Genomic DNA, 26,097 nt, shown 5'->3' on the forward strand with positions numbered 1-26,097 from the left:
ATAATACTTACACCAACTTGCACCAATTGTGTTTCGCTGTTGCTTAGTGCTTGGAAATATATGAAAACACTGACTGATCTGAGGTGGCAAGATAACCTAATAGTTGGGGGAAAAAAATTGTAAAGGCAGATAAATCAAGGTAACAATCATGTGATTTTAAGGGGAGAAACATCAAGTATTCTGAAGTTATGGATGCACCCTCACTTCTCGCTCAAAACAGAGAGAACATGGATTTTTATTATCAAAGGAAGCATCAACACTGACGTTGGAACTGGGTAGGTCATGCTTTGCAACATGAAACCATCATGGTAACGCAAGACAGTGATTGGCTATTACCAGACTTTGTTCAAGAATCAGACGAGGCAATAAGGGCAGAAATGTTTGTTAAGGGGCAGATGCCGACCTGGGCTTATCAGATAATACCCTAAGCATCTGCCGAAAACCACTTTCCTTTTGCACAAGGATGAATGCATCACATGATTCGCGGCACTATACTATTCACCACATACATCGGAAGTGCCAACTTGGAAGTCTACAGGTAAACTGCAACTTGTGTCATGCAAATAATTTTCTGTGGTAGCAGCAATAGGGTTTTAGATTTCTACAGAAACCGACACAAAATGACCAAAATGTTTCTGCTTCCACCCTCAACTGAAACCGAAATGACCGAAATGCATAAACCAAAATCGGAAGTGTAATACTAGTATAATATACCAATATGTATTACATAATTATATTTATATGAAATGCCTTCAAAGTATGGTGCATGTATTATTTATAAATATTTATATGAATTACATGTGAAGTTTGGTATTAGGGGTGCAACTCAGGTCGAGTTGGATTAGGTTGAGACCAACCCTAACCCAACCCGAGATAGCATTCCCTCAACCTTAACACAACCCAACCCGAGCCTCGGGTTGAAGATGGTCAACCCGAACCCAACCCGCTTCTAAATCACCCAACCCTAACCCAACCTGAAATCGGGTTGGGTTGGTTTGGGTTTGTTGAATAATGTTGTAGGGTAGTTTAGTCATTACTTAGAGTATTAGGGGTATTATTGTCATTGTACATTGGATGCCCTATTTGGGCCTATATATACATCATTTACATGAGGAGCTCCCTAGTCGAGACTCTCCATCCTTCACTCCTCTTCTTCTTTCTCTCATCTAACGCTAGCTCCATTTCTAACATGGTATCATAATTCAAAGCAAAGATCCTTTGGGAAGGAAAGAAGAAGAGTCTATGTCATTCACGCCACTCCATTCTCCCCCTGTCTTTCATTCTCGTGCGCCTCTCTTTTCTCTATCACGCTGGTTTCTCGCGCAAAACCTTTTTTTTAATTCTTTCTTTTTCTCTTGTATCCTAAATCCCTAAGATCTCTCTTTCTCAGATCTTTCTCCTATAACCTTTCTATCTGAGCGCACCACCCATAAGAGAAAATATCTCCTATTTTCTCTCTTGCACAATCCCTAGATTCTCTCTCTCTCTCTCTCCCTTTTTTCTTTATTTTCGGAAAAATCTCAGGTGCGCATCTCTCTCACCGGATCTCTAGATCTCTTTCAAAAATCTCTCTCATCTCTCATTCTCTCTGTATGTGGTGCGCACAACACATTTGGATTCCATCTAGTTGCCGTAAATCAAGACAAAAAAAAGCTGTTGTTGCGCTAACCATTTCTTTCTCCTCCTCTTGTTTGCCGTAAGGCATCCCTCCCCTCCTCTTCACCGTAAATCCCTAACACAAAAAAAACACACACACACACACACACAAAATGTTAGATTTGTTTTTTGGGTTGCCGTAAACCCTATGTTGGCTTACTTCTTCTTTCTCGTTAAACTAAATCTCTATTCAAACCCCAAATCTTTCCTTTCTTTCCCTTTTGAATTCATTTGGGAAGAAATCTTCTTCCCAAATCCCTATTTGGTTCTCCACTCAAAGCTTCCAATCTCAACTCATAATCCCAAATCCCTTTTTAGACCATACTTTCTCACCACCATCCCATTTGGAGAGGCCAAATGGCTCCCAATACACCTAATCTTACCTCCAAATCTTTTTTTTCTCTCTTTTATATATTGTGTTGCTTCTATGCCTTTGTGTTTGTGTAGACCTACTTCCAAAAAAAAAAAAAAATATGTCTTGTATTGTTTTCTCGTTCTTGTCCCATTGTCATCTCTTTATTTACTCTTCCTTTGGATTGTCCTTCAAGGTGCACACCAAGTGTTCGATGAAATGTCCGAGAGAGGTGTGGTGCCTTGATTGTCTTGTTTTCTCATTGTATGTTGAAGGTATTTGACCTTCAACTTGAGGGGGAGTCTTCTCATGTTGTTCTCATGTAATTCTTTGTCTTTTCTTGGTGGAGTGTTGTTATGTTGTTGTCTTCTTGAGGGAGTGTTGCTCTGCTGTTATCTTGCCTTTTTTTAAGGGAGAATGTTATCGTCTCCTCTTTATGTCCTTTGTCTTTATTGATGGTTAGTTGATGTTGTTCTCCCTTCTATGGCTTGTTCTTCATCTCATTGTCAGTCTTCTTCGTATTGTGAGTTTCTTCTTCTTCTCAGCTTTATGCCCTATCCCCTCTTTTCCGGGCGATGGCTTCTATATCCATCGTTGGTCGGCTCTATTACAGGCCCTGATCTTTTCCCGTCGACCTCTCTTTTTAGGGCGATGGTATTCCCATCGTTGGTCGGCTTCTTTTCATGTGACGATGTTAATGCCGTTGACCTTGTCTCTAGACGATGGTGTCCCCATCGTTGGCAGGTTTATCTTTTCCCTCATTTTCTTCTTGTCTTCAAGCGACGATGTTCATGCCGTCGACCTTGTCAACAGACGATGGTTTCCCCATCGTTGGTTGGTTATCCTTTTTCTTTTCTTATTATCTTCAGGCGACGATGTGCATGCCGTAGACCTTGTCTCCAGACGATGGTGTCCCCATCGTTGGTCGGTTATCTTCTCCTTTGCTTCCTATCTTCAGGCGACGATGTTCATGCCGTAGACCTTGTCACGGTAGTTTTCCCATCGTTGGTTGGTTATCCTTCTCTCCAGGCGACGGTTTCCCCGTCGACCTTCTCTTTGATATTTTCCTCTTCACTTGGCGTTGTGCTGCTTCGTCGATGTTCGCTTTGCGCACCTTTGGTGTGCCCCTTTCGCTTGCTGGATCGTAGCTGTTCCTGCCATAGCACGTCAATTGCTCGTGATATGCGGATCTGTTCGCCGTGCTCTCATTCAGGGGGAGGCCCTATTCGATCGCTCTCGCTGTTGTGCTACTTCATGGGAGCTGCTCTTTTTTATGGCCATTCATCTCGATGCTGTTTACTGTGGCCACTGCTATCCTTTTTAGTATTATGCTTTCATTATGTATTCACCACACTAGCTTGAGGAATGTTATACCAAGTTGGATGTGTGTATGGGCCTATTGTACTTTTTTGATGTATGGTCTTTTGTTGTACCTTTTTTAGTTGTTGTTGTAGTCTCCCTTGTAGCAACCTGGAGTTCCATAGTGTATACACTCCAGCTTGAGGGGGAGTGCTGAATAATGTTGTAGGGTAGTTTAGTCATTACTTAGAGTATTATGGGTATTATTGTCATTGTACATTGGATGCTCTATTTGGGCCTATATATACATCATTTACACGAGGAGCTCCCTAGTGGAGACTCTCCATTCTTCACCCCTCGTCTTCTTGTTCTCATCTAACTCTAGCTCAATTTCTAATAGGGTTCACCTTGGGTGAAACATAAAAATACAATAAACTAAAGAAAATCAAGATAAAATTAGAGGATGGAGGTCAGGTTCGGGTTGCCAAGGTCTCAACCCTAACCCAACCCAACATGAGGAAATGCCAATCCAACCTAGACCAAAGTCGAGTTGAACTTGTCGGGTTCAGGTTGGGCCCGACCCAAGTTGCACCCCTATTTGGCATGTACTAAATTATTAAACATGCGCGATAGTGCATGTCACTAGGAGTTCGATGTTTTTACACCATTATGTATGGTTTTCTTGCTTATGCGATGGTTTCTAAGTGTGCATTAGTGGTTATTCTAATTATCTTTAAATTCTATCATTTGCATATGTTTCCTTAATTTTACAGAAATTTCCACCTGAAATTTAAAACTTTAGAAGTAACCATCACTGGCTTAGAAGAATACTTATTAGATACAAACTTGTTCAGCATGATTCATCAGATTAGGTTTGATATCCTAAATATATACATCCGCTTTGATCTACATTTGCGTCGAGTGCAAAATTCATATGATTTGGGACATTATGCCATTCAACAAATTCATCAAAACCGGCACACTTTGAATTCTGAGGATAAATGGCTGCTGAAGCCTGATCCCACAGAATTTTCATTCTGGAAACTGCCTTATTACCTTGAGAGCCACTTTTCATTTAAGTTTTGAAGGCACTGAAATGGATTATTCAGAACGCATTTGCCGAAAGAAACATAGTAAACAAATCAACCACAAAATAATTTAAATAGAAAAAACCGCCTTACCCGCATAGATGTCTTCACTAATGTTAATAATGCGTGATGCCTTGCTGATACCACCTCTTGTTATGTGGAAGACTCGATCGAAAACATCTGGATGGCCATAATGCATACGGACTCTAAACATTGAAATAAGATCACATTTCAGATAATAATTGAATGTGAACAAAATCCACAAACAAACTAACTATATACCTCATGTACTTACTTCAGAGGATTTGCCAAAACACGCTGACCTAACGTCACAAAGCTTGTTTCTTGGTTGGACATGAAAGAAGCTAAAGATGATACACTGCATATCATTCCAGAGGGGCAATTTTAGCTGGGAACGAGTAAAAGGGATACAGAAACACCAAGTATAGATGAGACATTATGAAGATATACCTTCCTGTAAAAACATGTTCTCTCACACCTAGAATTGTTGGTGGACGAAGACCATGATCCCGATTAAACTCTTCAAGAAGATTTCTCATCTTCAATGCTTCCTCGAAGTAATTATCCTGAGAAAGAGCCATTGAAAAAACAAATTATATTAGGAAAAAAAAATGAATGAACCACATTGAAATAAAGTCACAATCAAGCAAAAGAAGCACAGAGCAAACTTGATATTCCGTAAGCATGGAACAAATAGAAGCTCTAGACTCAGAAGTTTCTTTTTTTGAAAATTAAAAGGCAGTGATCTAGACTCAGAAATTTCAAAGGCAACATCATTAGAATGTGCAATATTTATCTCATTAATAGCTTGGATCCTATATCATTTTCTGCAACATGTTCCACGCATGAATCAAGTCATCAGCCCATTCACATTTCTCCTCAGCGAAACCCACAATTTCTTGTATATCAGTAAAGGAGACACTGTGGAATAAGGGCATCCGCATGATCATCATTTGGAGAAGAGCCCCAACTGTCATATTTTTTTCCCCAAGATTTAATGGTCTTAGTACCAACCGATAGTCAGGAAAGTTGATCCCTGTTTATTTTCTTATTTTTACACAGATTAGATGGTCTACTATCAACTGCAGCAATAGAAGGAAACAGTGAAGAATGCAAAAAACAGTTAGAAGTGAATAGAGAGACATATAATAGTTAGAAGTGAATGAAAAAAACAAATTTTAGGTTCCTGTGGTTGAGCTGATGCAATATGAACAGATTAATGAGCAGTAAAACCAGGAAATTAAAAGAACAAATAAAGAGGAGAGGAAAGATTATTTGGGGTGAGAAAGGAAAATGAATGTACAAACGATATGCATGTATATCTAGGCGCACACACACGCACGCACACACACACACACACACACACACACACACACACACACGCACGCACGCACGCATAAGTACAAACATACACATGCATACACCATTACAACAGAAATGACCAAACGACCATTAATGAAGTTTCTCATCATAGTACTTCTAACACTCCATGATACTAGGACCTAGAGTGTCTAGTTTCAAAGAAGGATTTGACAACAAGAGGTTTCTTGATTTCCAGCTGGATTCCATGAGAGCTCATCATCATCTTCTGCATATGATGATATGAACATGCAAGTACCAGAGATTGATATTTTTATCCTTTCTGAATTTTGGTCCTCCCAATTCGGGTGTAAGGTCAACTTTGTGAATAATCAATTAAGAATCAGTCAATACTTCTCTCAGATACCAATTATTACCATCACGACTCCAAAGAGTTCTATGTAATCCTGCAGCTACTAGAGACCTACCATTGTTTTTCTTTTTTTCTTCTGAAATCCGTCTTGTATTCAAAATATGAGAATTATCCAGATGAATCTCATAATGTCTCCCTTTAAAAATTAGGCGTACCATTATGTTTCTTTTAGAGCTAAGCTACTCAAGCATTAAGCACTACTTGACGCCTAGCAAATCTATTTAATGAATTCTTGAACTTAGAAGAGTTTCTAATAAACACTACAACTTGAAGCAATAATGCCCCTCTTCAGATTTATTCATAGGTTATATACTACAATGACCAACAGAGTTGTGTAGTAGAACAAAAGAATATGGAATAAATCATTTCACCTGATTCATATCAATGGTCTGAATTGCATTTCCCCGAGTAAATACGATCGCATGGTTTTGGTTTTCAGGTTTTCCTTCCCCGAGTTTTGGGTTTCCAGGCAATTTAATAGAGTAAATTTCCTGAAGATTAGAAAATAAAGAACAGTAAGATGTTAGTATTCTTATTAAAGATATGGAAACACATAAAAAGGAATAAAGGAGATATTTAACAGTGAAAACAATCAGATAGTAACAGAACTTCTATTTCTACGTTGGTAGCATGGAACAGTTCTCATACGGTGAACAATGCTAAGAACATCATGAAGTGCCAATAAATCATTATGCCATACTGACAATCTCCAATTTATTACGCGGCATAACAACATCATAGGCTTAAACATCCACAAAATGGAAAAGAACCATAAGCTGTTGGATGTCTAAATATATCCCTGAATTAATCCTATGTTCATCTGCATGTAGCATACACGAGGAGTTTCCAATATAGATTAGTTTAAAAGAGGTTCCTTAAAAGGTTCAATCAAATTCTTTGTACATTCACACAGCATGAAGAAATGAGAACACAACACCAATCAACATATCCTGTTCATTTTGCCAACATTCTACAAGTTCCAGTTATACGCAACCAGTCTATATGTGCCAGGATTTTACCTTGAAAGCCATCCCATCCCTAATAACTTGGGAGATTTGGAGGGAGCGATGCAAACGATGTATGGAGGGAATCGCCAAGCATATTGATGTAATCATTAATGATATATTGATATGGTGTAAGATGTTATCTAAATCCTTCACGCCGTCCCTAGAGTGTTCTCATTGGGAATGTTGGGCATTAAGTGCTATAGGCATTATTCCTAAAAAGGTCAATTTTCCAAAGATATTGAAAGTGGTGTGGGTTAAAGCGAGGCAAGGAGAGGTAAAGCTAAATATTGATGGTGCATCTAAAGGGAATCCAAGAATTTCTGTTGGTGGCGGAGTTATTAGAAATTATATGGGTAAGATGATCTTTGCCTTTTCACATTATTATGATGTCGGCACTAGCCTACAAGCGGAAGCGAGAAGTATGCTTGACGGACTTAGGTATTGGAAGGCCCTGGGAGTTTCTAAAGTTTGGCTTGAATCAGATAGTAAAGTGCTAATAGATGTGATCAATACCAAGAGGGATCCACCATGGTCTATTATATATTACTGGCAGGAACTTCAAGATCTTCTTCTAGATATTAAGCCAAGGATATCTCATCAATAAAGAGAGGCTAACCAGGTAGCCGACTCCCTTGTAAATTTTGCTTGTGACAATAAAGGTAATAGCATGTTCAATCAAAGGAGGAGAGACTTCCCTACAATGGCTAGGGGTGCTATGAGGTGTGATTTTCTGGGTATTCCTAGCATTCGAATTAAGTAGGTTTTTTTTTGTTTGTAGGGTTTGAGGTAAGGTGCTATGTCCCCCGATGCATTTTTGTTCATTCATCAATAAAATGTAAGCCATTGGGTTTGAAAAAAAAAACAAACACATATCCTGTTAGATTGGTATTGTAAGGACTCATAATATGTCACCAATAAGCATAAATCCTGAAAAAAAGTGTCGAGGATATCAAAAGCAAAAAGAGAATAGCATAAAAGAAAGAAGAAAAAGCATCCGAATACTCAAGTCTAATATTCAAGAAGGTTATCTTCAAATTGCTGAAGGGTCTAGAATGAGTTTAGGGGAAGCACGCTTCCCGGATGCTTCCAATGTGGTTCCTCTAAGCAATTAAGAGTACGCTTCTTGTTGCCACTAAAAAAGAGTATGCTTCCTATTTAGGTGATTATTTCATCCTAGAAGACTGTTTTATCCTTTTGATAATGCTGAAGGAGCGAATTTAAGAAAAGAATGCATTTAAAACTTGAAAACTCATCTTAAGTTTCAAATGAAAATTATGTGGATCTTTTTCCCAAAAGCTTGACATTAAATATGCAATAATATAACATGTGAAATTGAAAATTCATAAAACTCGTATTTCTAGTACAATCCTACTCTTTCCTTGTAATACGTATTTGCTTCCAATGGGACTTCTTGCATGCCTCATGTTGACTTTCAATGACACTTCCCACACATTTTGTCTTTACTTTCTTTAGAGCTTTTCGCTTCCTACATTTTCTCTTATCTAAACTCCTTGCTTCCCGCTTTTGCTTCTCGCATTGCTTCATGCACTTGCTTCCCACTCTGGCAACTATGGGTGTTCCTTCAACCAAACCGTAAGGAAGTCTTTCTCATTGCTAAATTGAAAAAGAAGTTGCTAAAATCCACGCCACTAATCTTAAAATATGTTTGCAGTTAGCACTTAGCATACCCCCATCATCTTCTATTTAATGTAGAAGATCTAAAGATGTTTGTAGGAGCATTTCACATCCAAAGACATCTTGAAAGGGATCGATACCTTCCGCACATCTTCTTCATTCAAGTATATGGCAGATACTTCAGAAGATGTTTTCGATGGTGGTTTCAATCGAATCAAAACCCTCTTCATTTCCAATTCTTTCGTCAAAGCTTGTACGTAGGAGGGAGCCTTCTTCCCCACGACTTCTGCATATGATCGATCTTGTTCTTTCTCTCTATGGGAAACTTCAGGAGGCAACATCTCCATGGCCTCCATCAGCATGTATATTTATTTCTTTCTTCAAATCATCAACAAGTTCAAATATGTGAGAAAAAAGAGATCCGATCCCAACCATCCGGATTTTTAACCAAGGATTCTTGGTGGATAAAGAACTGTTTGGATGGGTTCATGGACTGGTAAAGGTCTGGACGGATCAATGAGATATTTAATAATCTGCAAGGTTTCTTTTTCCTCCCATCTGGTCAGAAGTTCAAGCGAATTAAATGATAATTCATCCATGCCACCATTTATCAATGAAAGAACTAACCAATGAAGTTTACCAAAGTGAATAAAGAAACAAGTACCGCATGAACATGTTTGCATGGAACTCTAGAAATCAGACCATCAGGGAAAATCAGAAAAGACGACACAAATGTGGCGAAAAAGTAGATAATAGAGATATGTTTAGTCCAAGAAAACATACCTTATCCTTCCCATGGATATCTGCCTTCACAAGTTTTGAGTAGAACTCAGTGTGAACACTACCATCCTTGAGAGTCTCAACAACATCAATAAAAGCAACTCTAAGAGCTTCATTCCTAGTAGAAACAGTATGTCCCCAAAATTAGAAAAATAATGAATAATTGCTAAAATGTGCCATGTAATAAGTAGCAACATTGTGTGGACACAAACATGGGAATGTAAGGACCAATAGTATGAGTGAAAATCCTCAAAATGGTATTCCAACCTGTCACAAATATCGTTCTCTGGAATTTCTTGGCAAGGGAAAATCTCGGAATATATTCATTTTTTTTTTATTTTTTCGGGTTTATATCGGGAAAAACGATAAAAATAAAATTATTTAAAAATATAAATTTAAGAAAAAATATAAATAAAAATATCATAAAAATATTGGAATAATATAGTGATATTTTATGATAAAAAATGAAAATATCGCTATATTTTTTAAATCTCAGGATTATTTTGGGATTTTGTCGTTTTATCAAAATGTCACGATAAAAATGCGATATTTTCAAAATATCGGAGATATTTGTGAAATAGATTACACCAAACACATACAAGCAAGGACTAAATAGTGTGGGTGAAAATCCTAAAAATAGTATTACACCAAAATCCGTGTCGGGTGTCGACACGGACACGAGTGTCATGCGTCGACATGGACACGGCAAACCCTCAAACTTTAGAAACGGGGACACGGCTAAAATAGAAAGTATATATAATCATGATTTGTGGATATGGATTCTTGTGTCCAGTTTCGACATGCATACGAGTTGTCTAAAAGAGATAAACACAATATTCAATAAAAAAACAGAATGCCACACTTGACACGACACAAAAACATGTCCACACACCCACATTAAGTCTAACACTACTAGACATATAATTAAAAGTGTCCAAAGGAGTGTCAGAACATGTGGACATGCGTGTTGTGTCGGATATGGTAGGACACGTGTCGGCAATAAATTCGAAGTGTCGGCTAAATCATAGCCATACACATACCGTTGCATTAGCAATGCAATATCAGCAGCCTCTGGCTTTTGCTCTTCCTTCTGTTTCCCATAAATTTGACATGTAACCACATATGTAAACTTAAGATCTGCTTGGGCTCGAGCTTCCGGGAACAACTCAAAGCCTTGAGTATTTGTCGCCTCACTACCAGAGTTTGCAGCTTCAATTTCTGCCATTGCCAGGACAATTTAACAAAATTGTAACATGAGGAATGATAGATGCAAGGGCCCTCTTTATTTAAGGGCCGGAGAAGGGTCCTTGAATAGATCCACGTCATTTTAAAAGTCAATTGAGAAAGCAAATTTGGTTGCACTTAATGACGTGGATCTATTCAAGGGCCCTTCTTTAGCCCTTGAATAAAGAGTTTTTTTTTTTTTTTTTTGAAAGAGAAGAAAACAACATAATAGTTAAGACAGAAAAAGTTGCAAACCTCCAGTGGCCATTTTCTCCAAGTAGCTCTGAAGCATAAGGGCCTTTCTATAGTACATCATGCCACGAACTGCATTATCCCAAGCATGTAAACAGAGAATTATAAAAAACCATGACCAGATAACTACTACACTAGAGAAATGATCAACTTAAATTAAGAACATATCATATAATATAAGTATATCAACATATAGTAGATCGACCCCTTCCAGTAAGTTATATGGGTGCCATTAGCCTCGTAGCAAATATCTCGAGAATGATGGAGAAATAAAAGAAAGTTAAATAAAAAGAAAAAGAGGATGTTGAAAATGGAAAAAGGGAGAAGAAGGATACTAGAACTCCCAAAAATTGTAAATAAAGTGCTCATATCCAAAATACTGGTAATTATACTTAAACTCTAATGGGGGCAAATGGAAGTAAATTAAGATAAGTACATATGTACACATACCAGAAGCATAGACAAATAGGACTATGGGAGAAACACTTGGGCATATTCATAAAATTACCAGTTCTTGCTAATGTCTGTCCGCGGTAAGAAGCCCAAAACCGAAGTTCCAGGACATCATTCTGATTTTCAAAAAGTTCTGAGTCAGGAGCATTTTCATCTCGGCCTATTCGTGCAAGAAAGTTCATCCACTCATCTGATCCACACAATCATCATAAGAAAATGAATAAGATTTACATGAGTACGATAACAACATTCACGGAAAATATAATGGTCTGTTCAACTTTTAAAGAAGATGTATCCCTCCCCAGTAACTTGGGATAATGCAATAATAGAAATAGATGCAACCCTGCAATATAGAAACGATGTTAGTCAATTTGAGCCGGGTAGATTCTTCACAAGCTGAACCAATGAGCTTTTTTTGCACTAATTCTTGTGCTTCTTCACAGACTACTGAAACAACTAGTTACTCCAAAAGCTTAAGCTGTTGAAGAAGGTGTTATTTAATCTTTATACTTTAACACTCCCCCTCATGTGGCCCCTATTTTTAAAGTTGGCCTACACGTGGCAGCCTAAATCAATGATAACAGACTTTTGAAACAACCAGTTACTCTAAAAGCTTAAGCTGTTGGAGAAGGTGTTATTTAATCTTTTATACTTTAGCTGCGAGGCCAGTCATGCTGTACGGCTTAGAATGTTGGGCCACCAAGAAGCAGCATGTGCATAAGATGAGTGTAGCGGAAATGCGACTGCTTAAGATGGATGTGCGGAGACACTAGGTTAGATAGAATTAAAAATGAAGACATCCGTAAAAAGGTCGGGGTAGCACCAATTGAGGAGAAGATGAGAGAGCACCGCTTAAGATGGTTTGGGCATATCCAACGTAGGCTTTTGAATGCTCCAGTGAGAAGAAGTGACTCTGATGCAGGACAATACCTAATTTAGGGAAAATCCTACACTCCTAATAATGGGATTAAGGCTTTAGGATAATTTAGGGCTTATGCGGAAAATTATAACACTTGACAACTTACCTAGGGCCGAATTAACTCCTAATTAATCTATAGGCAACAACAATAATGAGACTTAAATAGCATAAATAATTGTAAAGATTGTAATTAAGCATGAACTAAACCTTATACAAATCAATCAAAGCGATAAAGATTCGTTACATGAATGGATAATAGAAAGATTAGTCCGAAACTAGGCCTACGCAAGCAACCAATTAAAAGAACTAAAAGCTAATGCAAGTACCAATGAAATAGATGTTACACAAGCATGAAAATAATAATATCCAATGAAGAAAAACAAAAAAATGTCCAGCAGCAATAAAAGGCTCAAAACGGTTCAGTTTTGGGTTGTAGGGGTATTTTGGTAATTTGACAGATCTGAGATTTTGGTTTAATACTGCTGTCCAAATTTTAGATTAAGGTTTAGAAGGTAAAAGAAAGGTTAATCTAGGGTTTAGGCTTTGATTTGATGGTAGGTTTAGGCTAGGGATGTTCAAAAAAGGTTTCTGGGCTTGAAAAGGGTGCGAATTTTCAATTGGCTGCAAAAGGGATTTAAAGCTATGGTTCTTGGGTGTTTAGGCTGAGGTTTAATCATAAAAACAATCTTTCAAAGTCTGGAAACGAGATCTTGAAGAACGAGAGAGATCTATGGATTTTGGGTTTTTGTATTTTAGGGTGGAAGAACAAAGAAAAAAAGAAAATTTGATTTACTAACCTTCTTTGTGCTGATTTGATTGAAGAAATAGAAGATAATAGATGAGAGGAGATGAGAGAAGAATGGCTCCAAGCCACCAAGAGGAGAAGAGAAGAAGAAGTCCAAGCTACAATAGCTCTCACAAAAAATTCTCAATTCTATTCAATATTCAAAGTCTCTTACATTGCTTTCATAAGATGTATTTATAAGAAAAAGAAACCCTAAAAGATAACCTAAAGTTAAAAACTAATATCAATCATTCATCTAATCTAAAGCAAAGCTAAATAAAGATAAAAACTTACCAAAAATGGTAATCCCGTAATTGACCTATACCCCTTCCTAAAAACACTCATAACTTGCTCAAATCACATCCAAATCATGTGATCTTGGGCCCATTACATAGGTAATTGAGAAACCTTTCTAATAATACAAAAAAACACATCAAACGGGTGAGATTTGATGCCTAAAAAGTAGGCTACAAATAAAATGACGAAAATAGAAAGTAAATAATAAAAAAAAGACGGCAATGTTTGTGGCCCATGCTAGAGTCCGCACCATCATTCTCGTCCACATCTGCGGTTGTAAACTTTGAATCCACGCCCGTTGTTGATGTCCCCATCAGACTTGTGCCAAGTTGATGGAGTAAAAAGAGGTAGGGGCAGACCGAAAACAACTTGGGTAGAAACAGTGAGGAAAGACTTGATGGCTAGGAACATAACAGAGAACATGACCTTGGATAAGAGAGAATGGAAGAAAATGATCCATGTAGACGAACCCAACTAGTTCAGGATTAGACTTAGTCAATTTGAGCCGGGTAGATTCTTTCACGTTCTTCATGAAATTTTTCTAAAGGATTCGTTAGCCAACCCCAACTAGTTTGGGACAAAGGCTTCGTTGAGTTGAGTTGAGTAGATACTTTGACCCAATCCCCCCTCCCCCAACCCCTATTCTTAGAGTTGGCCTAGACATGGCACATGTGGCCCCTGTTTTGGGTTTGGCCATTCCATGTGGATTTTTGCTACCAAGGAGGTTTGAACTCAGGACCTTTGCTCTGATACCATGTGAAACAACCAGTTACTCCAAAAGCTTAAGCTGTTGGAGAAGGTGTTATTTAATATTTAATACTTTAAGAAGATTGCGTGATTTGAGCTAATGAACTTCAACATTTCATTCAAAACATTTTACTTCTAATAACTAATTCATTGGTTTGATACTTTGATTCACCACCGGGACTCAGTACAAGAGATTACAATTCTAGAGAGTGTTTTTTTCGTATCCTACTCCCCATTTTTCGTCAACAACATGAAGAACAAGAATAAATATGAAAACTGTATAGGATACTAGTAGTCATCGTCAACAATCTTTTGAAAGTGTGATAGCGACACTGAAAGGGCGAGCCTTGGCGCAACGGTAAGGTTGCTCCATTGTGACCACCGGTCACGAGTTCGAGTCACGGAAACAGCCTCTCTGCAAAGCAGGGGTAAGGCTGCGCACATCTAGCCCTCCCCAGACCCCGCAATGGCGGGAGCCTCGTGCACTGGGCTGCCCTTTATAGTGATACACTGAAACTCTAAATGATCTACTCACAACAAAAGATGTTAACATTTGGGCATAAAACTTGCATAATGTGCCACATGCAAATTTATATTGTAAATGTTTAGTTAGTTTGATATAAGGAACAGAAAGCACCTGGAAAGATCTTTTGGAGGTAAAACAAAACCGAGATACCATCCTCATTTTTCTTTAGGAGTTCAGGCATACTATATAGCACAATCTCAGAATAATATGGAGTGAACACACTGCAAAGCAGAAAGAGATTCATTTGAGCATAACTAAAAAATTAAAACCATTTATGAAGTATAAAAAATTGGCATAATAGAAACACTATCACCTAAAGGACAGCATCTCACGAACAGGCTTGGCTTCTGGCATTTCCATAAATAAGGAATTGGTGAAGAACTCCAGTCTGCGTCTTGCCTCTAGATTTTTTGGAATATTTGCGGCTGAGTCTTTTATTGTCAAGAGTGAATGAAATCTCTTAATCAACAACCTCTGCATTTGTGGAAATTACTACATTTATTCGAAAGAAGATAATTCTATAGCAATATCTAACATTGCAAGGAAAGAATGTGTTTCGATCATGGTTTTAAATTTCGGCCGACATTCGAAATTTCAGTCCGAAATTTTGGATTTCGATTGGGACCGAGAAACCAAAATTTCCCAAAATCCGAAATATCGAATTTCCAAAATTTCGGCGGAAATTTCGAGAAATTGATTTTTTCTTTCAAAACTATAGTACTTTTTGAAATTTCAGCCGAAATTTCTGAAATAATAAATTAATTCTGTTTTTTTACCAGATTTCGTCCACGGACAAGGCCCAAACCGAAATTTAAATCCATGGTTTCGATATAAGTAAGGAAAGTACCAACTCGGCATCTTTGGGCCAGTTCAACTTAGAAAAGAGGCGGCCTTCAATCCTGGCTTTCGATAACATGTTCCATGTTTCATAGTGTTCTCTTGAGGAAAAAAATGTAAAAGCGGTTAGATTTAGAACAAGCATGAAATATACATATGGACACACTTTGCCTTCGAATATACCTCATATTAACAGAAAGGATATCATGGCGCACAACGTCATAAAGATCTTGAACAGCTTTCACAGCCCCTTTTGCTACTTCAGATGACTCCTCCTGTCTCTACAAATGATATGCACTAAATTAAACTAGTGCACCACACATTACACGCATACATAAACCTCTCAATAACTCAAGGCCTTAATGACATATAATGAAGACAATCCACCAGAAATTTTGAGGATAGAATTTTGAGGTTTGAATTAAACATGGTAAAAATCAATGACTTTATCATGATTGATAATCTTTCCTTGAGACCAAGGAATATTGAATAGATTCTTCTCTCTCTCTCTCTCTCTCTCTCTCTCTCTCTCTCTCCTCTCAGTCCTTTTTTTTTCTCCAAATGTCGGGTAATCAAGCTATTAGTTATGTTGAGGTAATGTCCAACTAAGAATAAAAAACTGTATTAGAAATCGGCGACTCACGTCGAATTGAGAAATAACAATTGCCTTCTCATGCCGAATTGGCCACAAGGAGAAAACAGCTTAAACCAGCCATAATCTTTATTCTCAAATATCACGTGTTACGTGTAACTTTTATTTTGCAACTCTTTCTTTAATTTGTTCATATATCTCTCAATTCATTGTACTTTTTTTTACCCTTCATTCATTTAAGGAAGCAAGTATTCTAATTTATATTTTAAGAGTATTTTTAATCGAAAGAGATGACAAAAAGAGTTAAATAGCAAAAATAAAAAGATGGGTCAAAGAACAACTCATAAAAAGAAAAAGAAAAACCAAAATCAAACATTAAAGCCTCTATAAGTGGCAAGCAGGCAGAAAAGCTCAAGATCTCACCGTCAACACCTTCCCTTGCTTGACCACCTACCATTTTAGAATTAGCACCACAAGGGATATGTGAAAAGGATGTGAATCCACCCAAGTCAAGGGATTTCCAAGATCTAGTTGCATAATATTCAAGAAGCCAAACCCTTTACTGAGGCCTATGCTTTTTACATTTGATGAACAACAACTAGAAGACTACCAGAAGGATCCACCCTAAAAATACAAAGACCCTCAAGCAACAAATCTTGGACTTGCACATCATTGGAGTTCATAACACTGCTCGGACAAGATAATACTTTTATTATTGATCCCTCACCATCTTTAGACACTCCAATCCCGATGGGGCCCATATTACCCTGACCGTGTTCAACTTAACAGTGATAGGAGGCGGTGGAGACCATTAGAATCAATTTACATTTTGGTGTGTGTTTGTATATATATATATATATATATATATACTAAGCATGTTTTTTCCTTTGTCATTCATCTTTTTTACAAGAAAAGTTTTTCTAGGACAAAATTTTTCCTCACGAAATTGAGTTTGCCGATAATAATTTGAGTTTGCCGCCCAACGAAATTAGATTTGCCACTTTAGATCCCCTACAAAATCGTCCCTTTTTAATGTCGTTTTGCTCTCAAAAAAGAAGTTGCCTGTAGACACCCCATTTTGACCGGACCCAAGTTCGCGGTGTTTGTGCGAAGCCTTACCCAATCAAAGAGTTAGGACCCCAATTTCTACCCTAAGATAGGTTAGGGTCTCCCTAAGATCCCCGTGAAATTTCATTGAAATCCGAGCGCGTTTGCTCAGTGAACGAACCGAGAGAATGCGCGCAATGCGAATCCAAAGGGGGGGGGGTGATTTATCCTGCAGCGGGCCAACCCAATTTATAATAGGACAAATTGACGGGCGCGCCAATCAAATTTTGTGCGCCCATCAATTAGTGGGGTGCCGTTATCAGCAGTTTTTAAAGGTTATAAAAAAACGAAAAAAATCAAAAAAGGGAAGAAACTGTTCATTCTCGTTGAAAAAAAACAGAGAAAAGAGAGAGCGAGAGGAAAGAGAGATTTGGGTTTTCTTTTCTTCCTCCGGCGATCGTTCCTCCGATCATTAGTCGGAGATCCAACCTCCGATCCGAAGCAGAGAGGAAGAGAGAGTCGGAGATAATTGGAGCTAGAGAGAGGGAGAGCGAAAGAGAAATTGGAAAAGGGGTTTTCCAGATTTCTCCTCTCCGATCTCCTTGCCAGAGCACCGTCACCGTCCCTCATCATCTACCGGAATCCAACTTCCTCCACCGCCATCTCTCTTTTCAGATCTGAGATCTGAAATCTCAGATCTGAGAAGAGAGGGAGAAAGACACAGAGAGAGAGGGGGAGGAAGAGAAAAAAGGGCATTTGCAGAGGAAAATCACGGAGGGAGAGAGAGAGGCTCGGCCATTTTCTTTTCTTCCATCATCTTCTCATTGCCATTTTCTTCTTCTTCGGCATCAACTCCGGCCAAACCGCACCGGAATCCGACCATCCCTTGCCGGAATCCGGTTAAACCCATTGCCGAAACTTTTCACCTCCCTAGCAGCCACCATCATCTACCTCCTCTATTTTTACCCTAATTTCACCACCATTTCTCACCGTCGAGCTCCACCGATTCTTACCCCTGATTTCATCTCAAATACCCCATTATAAACCCTCACCATCACCACCATTACCAGATCCGTTCTCCACCGTTGCTCTATCATCTTCCTCTTATTCATCTCACCAGCACCATCATCATCATTACCACCAAACCCTTTTTCATCTCTACCCTCATTTTCACCCAAATCTCTACTGCCATCATCGTAAACCACCATCAAGGAGGCACTTAGATCTGGTTTTAAAGAGAGAAAGAGGGTTCGAGCACCACCACCTCAATTTCGAAGCTCGGATCATCAATTCTACCCATTAGTCCCAATATCTCTTCCTTCTCCAGTCACTGGATTTCGCTACAAAATCCGATCTAGAGCTTCTATTTGGGTTTGTCATTTTTGTCCACCCTAGCAGTTCAAAGCCTACCGCCATCTTGTTATACATCCGATCGATTTGTCATCAATCCCGGGCATCACTGCCATCATATCTGCGGTTTGGGCTTTATCAGTGTTCGAGGAAACCACTTCAGGTATATCATTTTGTTTCAATATGAATTTTTAGCATCGGGATTCATGAATATTGCTATGGACTTATTAATTTTCATGGAATCTCGTAAGTAATACTCTGGACCTGATGGTTTTCATAAGAATTTTACATGCTTATGCTCTATATCTGTTTGTTTTCATGGAGTTTTACGAAAAATGCACTAGATCTGTTTGTTGTGGAGAAATTTGTGGATATTGTTGTGGAGCTGATTGTTCTCATGAAAGATAAATGAAGCAATGTTTCATAAGGATTGTGGCTTGGTGTCGAACATGTGTTAAGTCAATGTGAAATTCTTTGAAAAATGGTATCGAGTGTTACAGTTTTGGCCAACATTAAAGTGTTCTGGAAATCAATAAGTTTGCATGTGAGGGTTATGCTTTATTCATACCCATATACTCTTCTTTACCTGCAAGTATGTTTGGATTTTAAAAGATTTTGTTTCAAAGGGGATTTTGGAGTGTTGCTATTATATACAGAATGTTTATTTTATAAACTTCTATTGCTGATGTGTTGGAATAGCTTGAGGAAATATACCTAAAGATTACTATGCATTCGAGTGATGTGAAATGGATTTGTCAAGATGTGGGGCTTTCACTCAATTTTGTCTTAATAATCACATCTTGTCCACTCCCTCTCATTTAGGAGACCATTGTAGTTTTATTAGCAAATTCCATCATAGGAGACACGCTTTGTCTCGTTAGGCAGCTCTCCTCTGGGGACAAGCCTCGTTGCTTAGAGCCTCTCCCTTTAGAGAGTCAACTTTTGTCTCTTAGTCGGTATTATTAGAGAGTCTTTGACTCATTCGTCTTTGACGCTTTTGTCTCTTAGTCGGTATTATTAGAGAGTCTTTGACTCATTCGTCTTTGACGCTTTTGTCTCTTCGTCGGTATTATTAGAGTCTTTGACTCTTAGTCGGTATTATTAGAGAGTCTTTGACTCATTCGTCTTTGACGCTTTTGTCTCTTCGTCGGTATTATTAGAGTCTTTGACTCATTCGTCTTTGACTCATTCGTCTTTGACGCTTTCGTCTCTTAGTCGGTATTATTAGAGAGTCTTTGACTCACTCATTTTCTTAGTTTGTATTATTAAAGAGTCTTTGACTCACTCGCCTCTTAGTTGATGTTATTAGAGAGTCTTTGACTCATTTGTTCTTGTTAGGGAGTCTTTGACTCGGTTGTCCTGCTTAGCAATGTTATTAGAGAGTCTTTGACTCATTTGTCTTTATTAGGGAGTCTTTGACTCATTCGTCCTTTAGCAATATTATCAGAGAGTCTTTGACTCATTCATATTTTCGTGGTATTATTAGAGAGTCTTTGACTCATTTACGTTCTCTTTTGATAGTGTTATTAGTTAGGAGTTTCTCCTCAGTATTGTTGTTGTTCTTACTTGTTAGGGACTAGCATAGTCTCATTAGAGCTTTTCTTGTTTGTGATTTTAGGTCTTTTCTTTGTCTTTGACATTAGTTTACCGGGTTTAGGGGTTTCCCCTGTTAGCCCTAGGGTTTGGCCCAAGGTGTTTGCTTTGTGTGTTCCCTCCGGTCTTTGACCAAAAGGGTGAAATAAGAAATCTAAAATCCAAAAACATGTTAAAACATTCAAAACTCAAAAACATCAGAAATTTAAAACATCAAAAACATTTGAAAACCTTAAGGAAAAAGAATCTAAAGTGTTGAGTGTTTTAGAAGTAGCAATTAGGAGAGTTCGTTTCGAACTACGTTAGCTTGATCCTCTTCCGAGGTACGTAGTGCAGCTTGGGATTTATATCCCAAGTCCAGCCAAACTTTTGTAAATAACATTTTAAACCTTTAAAACCTTGTTTTCAAAAGATCTTCCTCCAGAGTTGGGAGTTTATTTTAATAGGTTGTTTGTTTGTTGTGTGCTTGTTTTAGAGTTAGGGGTCTGTCCTAGAGTTATAGGAGCACCTCCGTCCGGTCAGTCGGCGATCCACATCGCCGAGTGATGACTAGAGTAGGATACGTTAGTCCACCCTTTGTTTTCCTTAGGAAACACAGCCTAGTTACACATAGGTTGTAGGAACCACCTGCATTAGCTTGAGGCTAATCTGCATTTAGTTAGGGCATATAGGGTGTCCTAAAATCCACAATTCACTGGAATTTAAATAATCGTAAAGAAACTTTAATAATTAGTCCGATCTTTTAGATCGAGTCTAGGATAGAGGGTTAGGAGTCTTAGGCATCATAGCTTAGAATAGGCGCGAAGAACTACGTTGCCTTGATTCTCGTGGAGGCGGGGATACGTAGGCTTCTTTGGATGAATACCAGACCATCCGAGGACTCGAGCTAATCATTTAGATTCTTAGGATTTGTTGTGTAGTTATTGTATTTTTTTGATGTGTTTTCTTACTTTCTTGTACTGATCCTATACCTTTAGCTATAGCTTGCATGTGTTTGCACATCAAAACTTAGACACCCATTAAGCTTGTCACTCATAACCTAACTATGCTTTAGGTGATACATCTTTCATTTTATTTTATATGTGTTTATTATCTTTATCCTCAGGAAATGCATACTTAGGTAGACGATTCCTGAGGATTGTTCCCATTTCACATGATTTTTACCCAAACTTCTTTGGAGTTAATAATAAATGGCATAAGAGACCAAGTGCTTGCACTTGGACGAATTGGGGGTGCTCTCAGACCTTCTCCATTCGTAACCAGGCACGAACCCATATATATTTCTGGTTATCCATTGCACAGAGGATTTGATTTTAGGGTTCCATGGCATATCCATGGATGGCGACTCTGAGTTATTTTTAGGTACATCTCGGTTTCGAGCCTTGGCTCCCGATCAGGATGTATCTCTTTTTTTTTATATCGCCACTCGTGCTATGCTATGAGGGTGGCATCCGTTTCGAGAGTTCCTTGGCAGAGCTCTCCTTCACACGTGGATGATCCAGAGGGTGTTAGGGACTCATTCCCCCACCGCTCTCGGATCGGGGTCCACATTGCCCAATCACTTTTTGAACACATAATTTGGATCCCTAAAAATCCGACCATTATCATTACAGTTTTTATTTCAAAATAGAAGTTCCCCAATTACTTTTTGACCTCCCGCTAAAATTGGCTTTCCCATAACTAATTTGGATTGCCACTAATCACGTTTTGCACTTTTTAGGAAAATAAATCGGATTTTCAGCAAACAATTAGGCTTCCGACTTAATTGATTTTACAACTTCCCCTTTGCAACTTCCCACCCACACCAAAAAAGCAGAAAAAACGAGAGGGAAAATCGATGGAGAAGAATATCTTCAATATTTGGTTCGATATCAGAAGCTTGATAGATAGAGGGGTTTTGGGTATTAGGTTTCTTTCCTTTGTCTAATTAACAAGATTTTAATAAGTTTTTGAACGTCTCTTTGATTTGCCTATTGCTATCTCTTCTTCTATTACTAAGAGATTGGTTTTACAATTTTAGTTTTCTATTTTTTATCAATATTTCACTGATGTATCTTATTAGTAAGATGATGAGTTCCTTTTTCCCTTCTTCTTTATGTCCTTAAACTGAACATCCATCAAGGTTTCGAATTCTCATAGAAACAGAGTTTTATTAGAATAGGATACATTCCCATATTCAGCCTCCTCTTTAACTTCTAAAACTCTCTCTTGCCCATTTCTCCATGGCTGACGAATCTCAGTTAGAGATGCAACCACACACTTTGTTTTACACTTTTCTAATTAGATCTTTACGACTATTGAATGCAGGGATACCATAATTTGTGTACGGTGAATTTCGTACAGAAACAAACCATAAGGGCTCACAAGAGCAAGGTATGCTCCAAACTTCTTAAATTATGGTGGGCGAGATGCTGTTGTTTTATGGTGTGCAAATACACTTGACTCCTCAATTTTCGCTAATTATGGTGGACAGATACGGCAGCAGAAGCAGTAGGTATATATGGAATTCTTCATCTATCTTACTACTATGGGTGCCATCCAGGCACTCTATAATAGCCTACCGAATTTCTTTTTAAATAAACTATTATACTTGATTTTTTTATTCTACTACAAAACCACGAAATATCTTTCTATTATATATATATATATGAGGAATAAGATTGTGCGCTCGACCGCACCAAGCTTAGGTGCGGTCGAGGGCCCAAAACTCATGTGGGCCCACATTGTTAGGATGATCCAAAGCATTTATTTGCAAGGCCCTTACATAGATAGGGTGTGTACAAAAAATCAGCTCCATAGGATCATCGTAACCCATCCAAAAGTGGAGGGCAAAATGGACAGACATCGTTTACCACAAATCTGCCCATTTTTGTTTTCCACTTTTGGAGGGGTTAGGATGATCCCATGGAGCTGATTTTTTGTACACACCCTATCTATGATGGGGCCTTGCAAATGAATGGTTTTGATCACCACAAAAAATGTGGGACCCATGTGTTTGGGCCCTCGACCGCATATAACCTTATATGCGGTCGACCGCACACTCCTTTTCCTCTCTCTCTCTCTCTCTCTCTCTCTCTCTCTCTCTCTATATATATATATATATATATATATATATATATATATATATATATATATATATATATATATATATAGTCTTCGGACATAGATGGGCTCGGCATCAATGTGCGTGCATCAAATTGCAGGTATGTCTCTGGTGATCTGTTTTCCGATCATTAGTTGGTTTTTCTTTGTAATCTGAATTTTATTTTCTTACATATGGTTTTTCTTTTTGACATATTGCAAGTGGCAACGGTTTTTCTTTTTCTTTTGATTCTTTCTTTCCATTTTAAGATAGAGACAACTATTCAAAACTATAGTCCCTTTTTGGCTTACCTTAACAAGATAGCCACCATCTTTAATGATTAGGACCATGGTGGCAATTTAGGAGGGGGACAACTGATAGTTTTTATCTTATGATTCATTCTTTTAAGTTTAAGATAGAGATGAATGTTGAAAATCGTCATCATTTTGCTCACTGGAACGAGGTAGCCGCCATCTTCTATGATCACGAAGGTAACTATTCCGTACAAGTCAGATTGCACGCCTTTTGCTCCTAAATAGAGGTTGCAAAGACAATTTTACAAGTTTCGTGGTCTTAAAAGTAAACAAAAGGTTTTACTAGGACTTGATCTTTGTAAGATTGAGTTTTCTCATTTGGTGTTTTTTGGTATTTTCAACAGAGATTTAGTTTACTTATTTATACATTTTTTCTCATTAGCAATAGCGACACAACACCTGTATTAGATTGATTTAGTAATAAGAGGCCACGTACAAGTCTATTTTGTATTTCCATTAAAAAACCTAATCCCTTTTTTGCTGACAAAGGTCACTTGACACTAAGTTATCTCATTCACTATTTTTTGTCGCCCCCGTGCATCGCACAGGTTTCTTACTAGTGTGTGTGTCTATATATATATATATATATATACAGAGAGAGAGAGAGAGAGAGAGAGAGAGAGAGAGAGAGAGAGAGAGAGAGAGAGAGAGAGAGAGAGAGATTTGAGAGTGAACTTAATGTATTTTTAAAATGATAGGATTTTATCAAGAAAAGAAAGAAAAACAAACCGAGCTGGTCACAAGCGAATACACAAATACAACAACAGCTCACAAAGGCTAAATAACACACTCAATTAGAAAAGCATCAAAGGAGATCATAGCAGGTATGGATAATGCCCATGTGAAAATCTATTAGAGAGGGCCTCTCTAACTACTGAATGTGTTGGGTCCACTAACGGCCATTCCTGGTTCGGCTCTGGTAACACAATTCCTGGAGGAGTCAATATAAGGGCAAGGATCCTTTTGGAATTAGAGAATGTGTGATGTTGGGCCGGGGTTTGATGAACAAAGTTATTCATGTACTAGAAGGAATGAAGGATCCCTTCAAAATTGGAGAATGTGTGACGTAGGGCCGGGGTTTGGTGAAAATAGTTATCTATGTGCTAGTAGAAGATTTGGAAGCTAAAGCAGCCCTACTTCTTCTAGTGGAAATGCGAGTTGAGGACTTAGAAGGTGACACAATGCCCAACAAGCTGGTCAATCATTTCCTTAAAGTAGTTCGCGAACCGCCATAATTGGTTATCCTTTTCTTGGATCCACCTGATGAAGTCTTTGGAATCACCCTCCACAATCAACCTCTTCCAAAGATTAGGATTTCAAAAGCTCAACCTCTCTTGAGAGCAAGGACCTTCTACTCATTAGTCTTTCGTACCTATCGTCCAAGAGAACACAAGCTTAACCACTCCTTGATCTCTATAAATGCCCCCAACACCAGCAAGACCGGGGTTACCGACACTAGACCCGTCAAAATTCAACTCGAGGGTGTCCAAAGGAGGGGCTCACTAAGGTGGAGAAAGATCCTTGTCCAAAACACCAGTCCTCAAAAACTCTCAGTTTGGCCTCAAATTGGAGTAAAAGACACCAATAAACAACTTAAAGGCAACCATCCAATGAGAAACCAGGTTGAGAATGGCATGCGTGAGAACCCTAACGGGCTTGTCAAACATCCTTCTATTCCTTTCATTCCCTAAACTCCAAAGAATGACAGGTTAGAAGAGGGACCCATAGGACCTTCCTTCTTTCTGACCAAAAGGAAAAAACCAAGGCATCAATTGGCTCGACATCGACGTAGGCATGATTAAAGTCAATTTGAACATTGATAAGGTGTAGGTCCAACATTACATGGATCCTTCTGAATGAGGGATGAACCATTATAACCATATTACCGTGCAGGAGTAGATCCTCTTTTTTTCTAAATACTACAATGAAGAATTTAAAATTAACACATGTTTTGATTTTTAACTATTCTAATAGTAAAATTTTCATATGAAAATAAAATATTATATTAACTCAAACAACCAAAATTGCCAATATATTACATGTTATAACCATATTACCATGTAAAAGAACTAACATTAGAATGGATTAAAATATATTGGTGAATCCGCGAACCCTTTTTCTGAGGTTAGCCGAATCTGATAGTAGTGCAGGTGAATAAGATTATGGCAGCTGAGTAATAAATCAAGAGATGATCAACACTCTACATCATCGAGATAAAGGGAGTAATGATCCACATTAATTATCTTGCAGTGAATTTGATGACCTACAATTAGGATCTTGTTGAGGTACACCATCTACGAGAAAGCTGAAAACCGAAGTGAGGGGGATGGGAACAAAGCACGAACCAAACACAATATTATGGTGCCGCATGCTCCCTCCTATCCGTAAACTGCAGATAGGACTTAACCGGAAAGGTAATCGCAGAATCCTTCCTATCCACCAATTAGTGATAGACTAATATATACTTGCATATAACTCATTTTCTAGTGTAAATCAGTCATATTTTTTTA

General features: G+C 38.2%; 1 protein-coding gene across 2 annotated transcripts in view; it reads right to left on the minus strand.

Moving 5' to 3' along the window:
* The window catches only part of GSL10 (glucan synthase-like 10), a 140,585-nt gene that overhangs the window by 18,136 nt on the left and 96,352 nt on the right, over positions 1–26,097 (minus strand). For both annotated transcript variants that reach the window (XM_077365464.1, XM_077365466.1), the window contains exons 29-40: positions 15,793–15,890; positions 15,620–15,710; positions 15,086–15,246; positions 14,884–14,993; positions 11,555–11,689; positions 11,050–11,118; positions 10,611–10,788; positions 9,574–9,688; positions 6,520–6,639; positions 4,867–4,982; positions 4,691–4,774; positions 4,489–4,601 (exon numbers count right to left, since the gene is read on the minus strand). In XM_077365464.1, coding sequence (XP_077221579.1) covers positions 4,489–4,601; positions 4,691–4,774; positions 4,867–4,982; positions 6,520–6,639; positions 9,574–9,688; positions 10,611–10,788; positions 11,050–11,118; positions 11,555–11,689; positions 14,884–14,993; positions 15,086–15,246; positions 15,620–15,710; positions 15,793–15,890 — 1,390 coding nt within the window. The remainder of the gene's footprint in view (positions 1–4,488; positions 4,602–4,690; positions 4,775–4,866; positions 4,983–6,519; positions 6,640–9,573; positions 9,689–10,610; positions 10,789–11,049; positions 11,119–11,554; positions 11,690–14,883; positions 14,994–15,085; positions 15,247–15,619; positions 15,711–15,792; positions 15,891–26,097) is intronic.

Source organism: Tasmannia lanceolata, unplaced genomic scaffold (genome assembly GCF_043159265.1).
Source record: "Tasmannia lanceolata isolate RefF3 unplaced genomic scaffold, GAP_Taslan_0.1 ptg000020l, whole genome shotgun sequence".
Taxonomy (NCBI): Eukaryota; Viridiplantae; Streptophyta; class Magnoliopsida; order Canellales; family Winteraceae; genus Tasmannia; species Tasmannia lanceolata.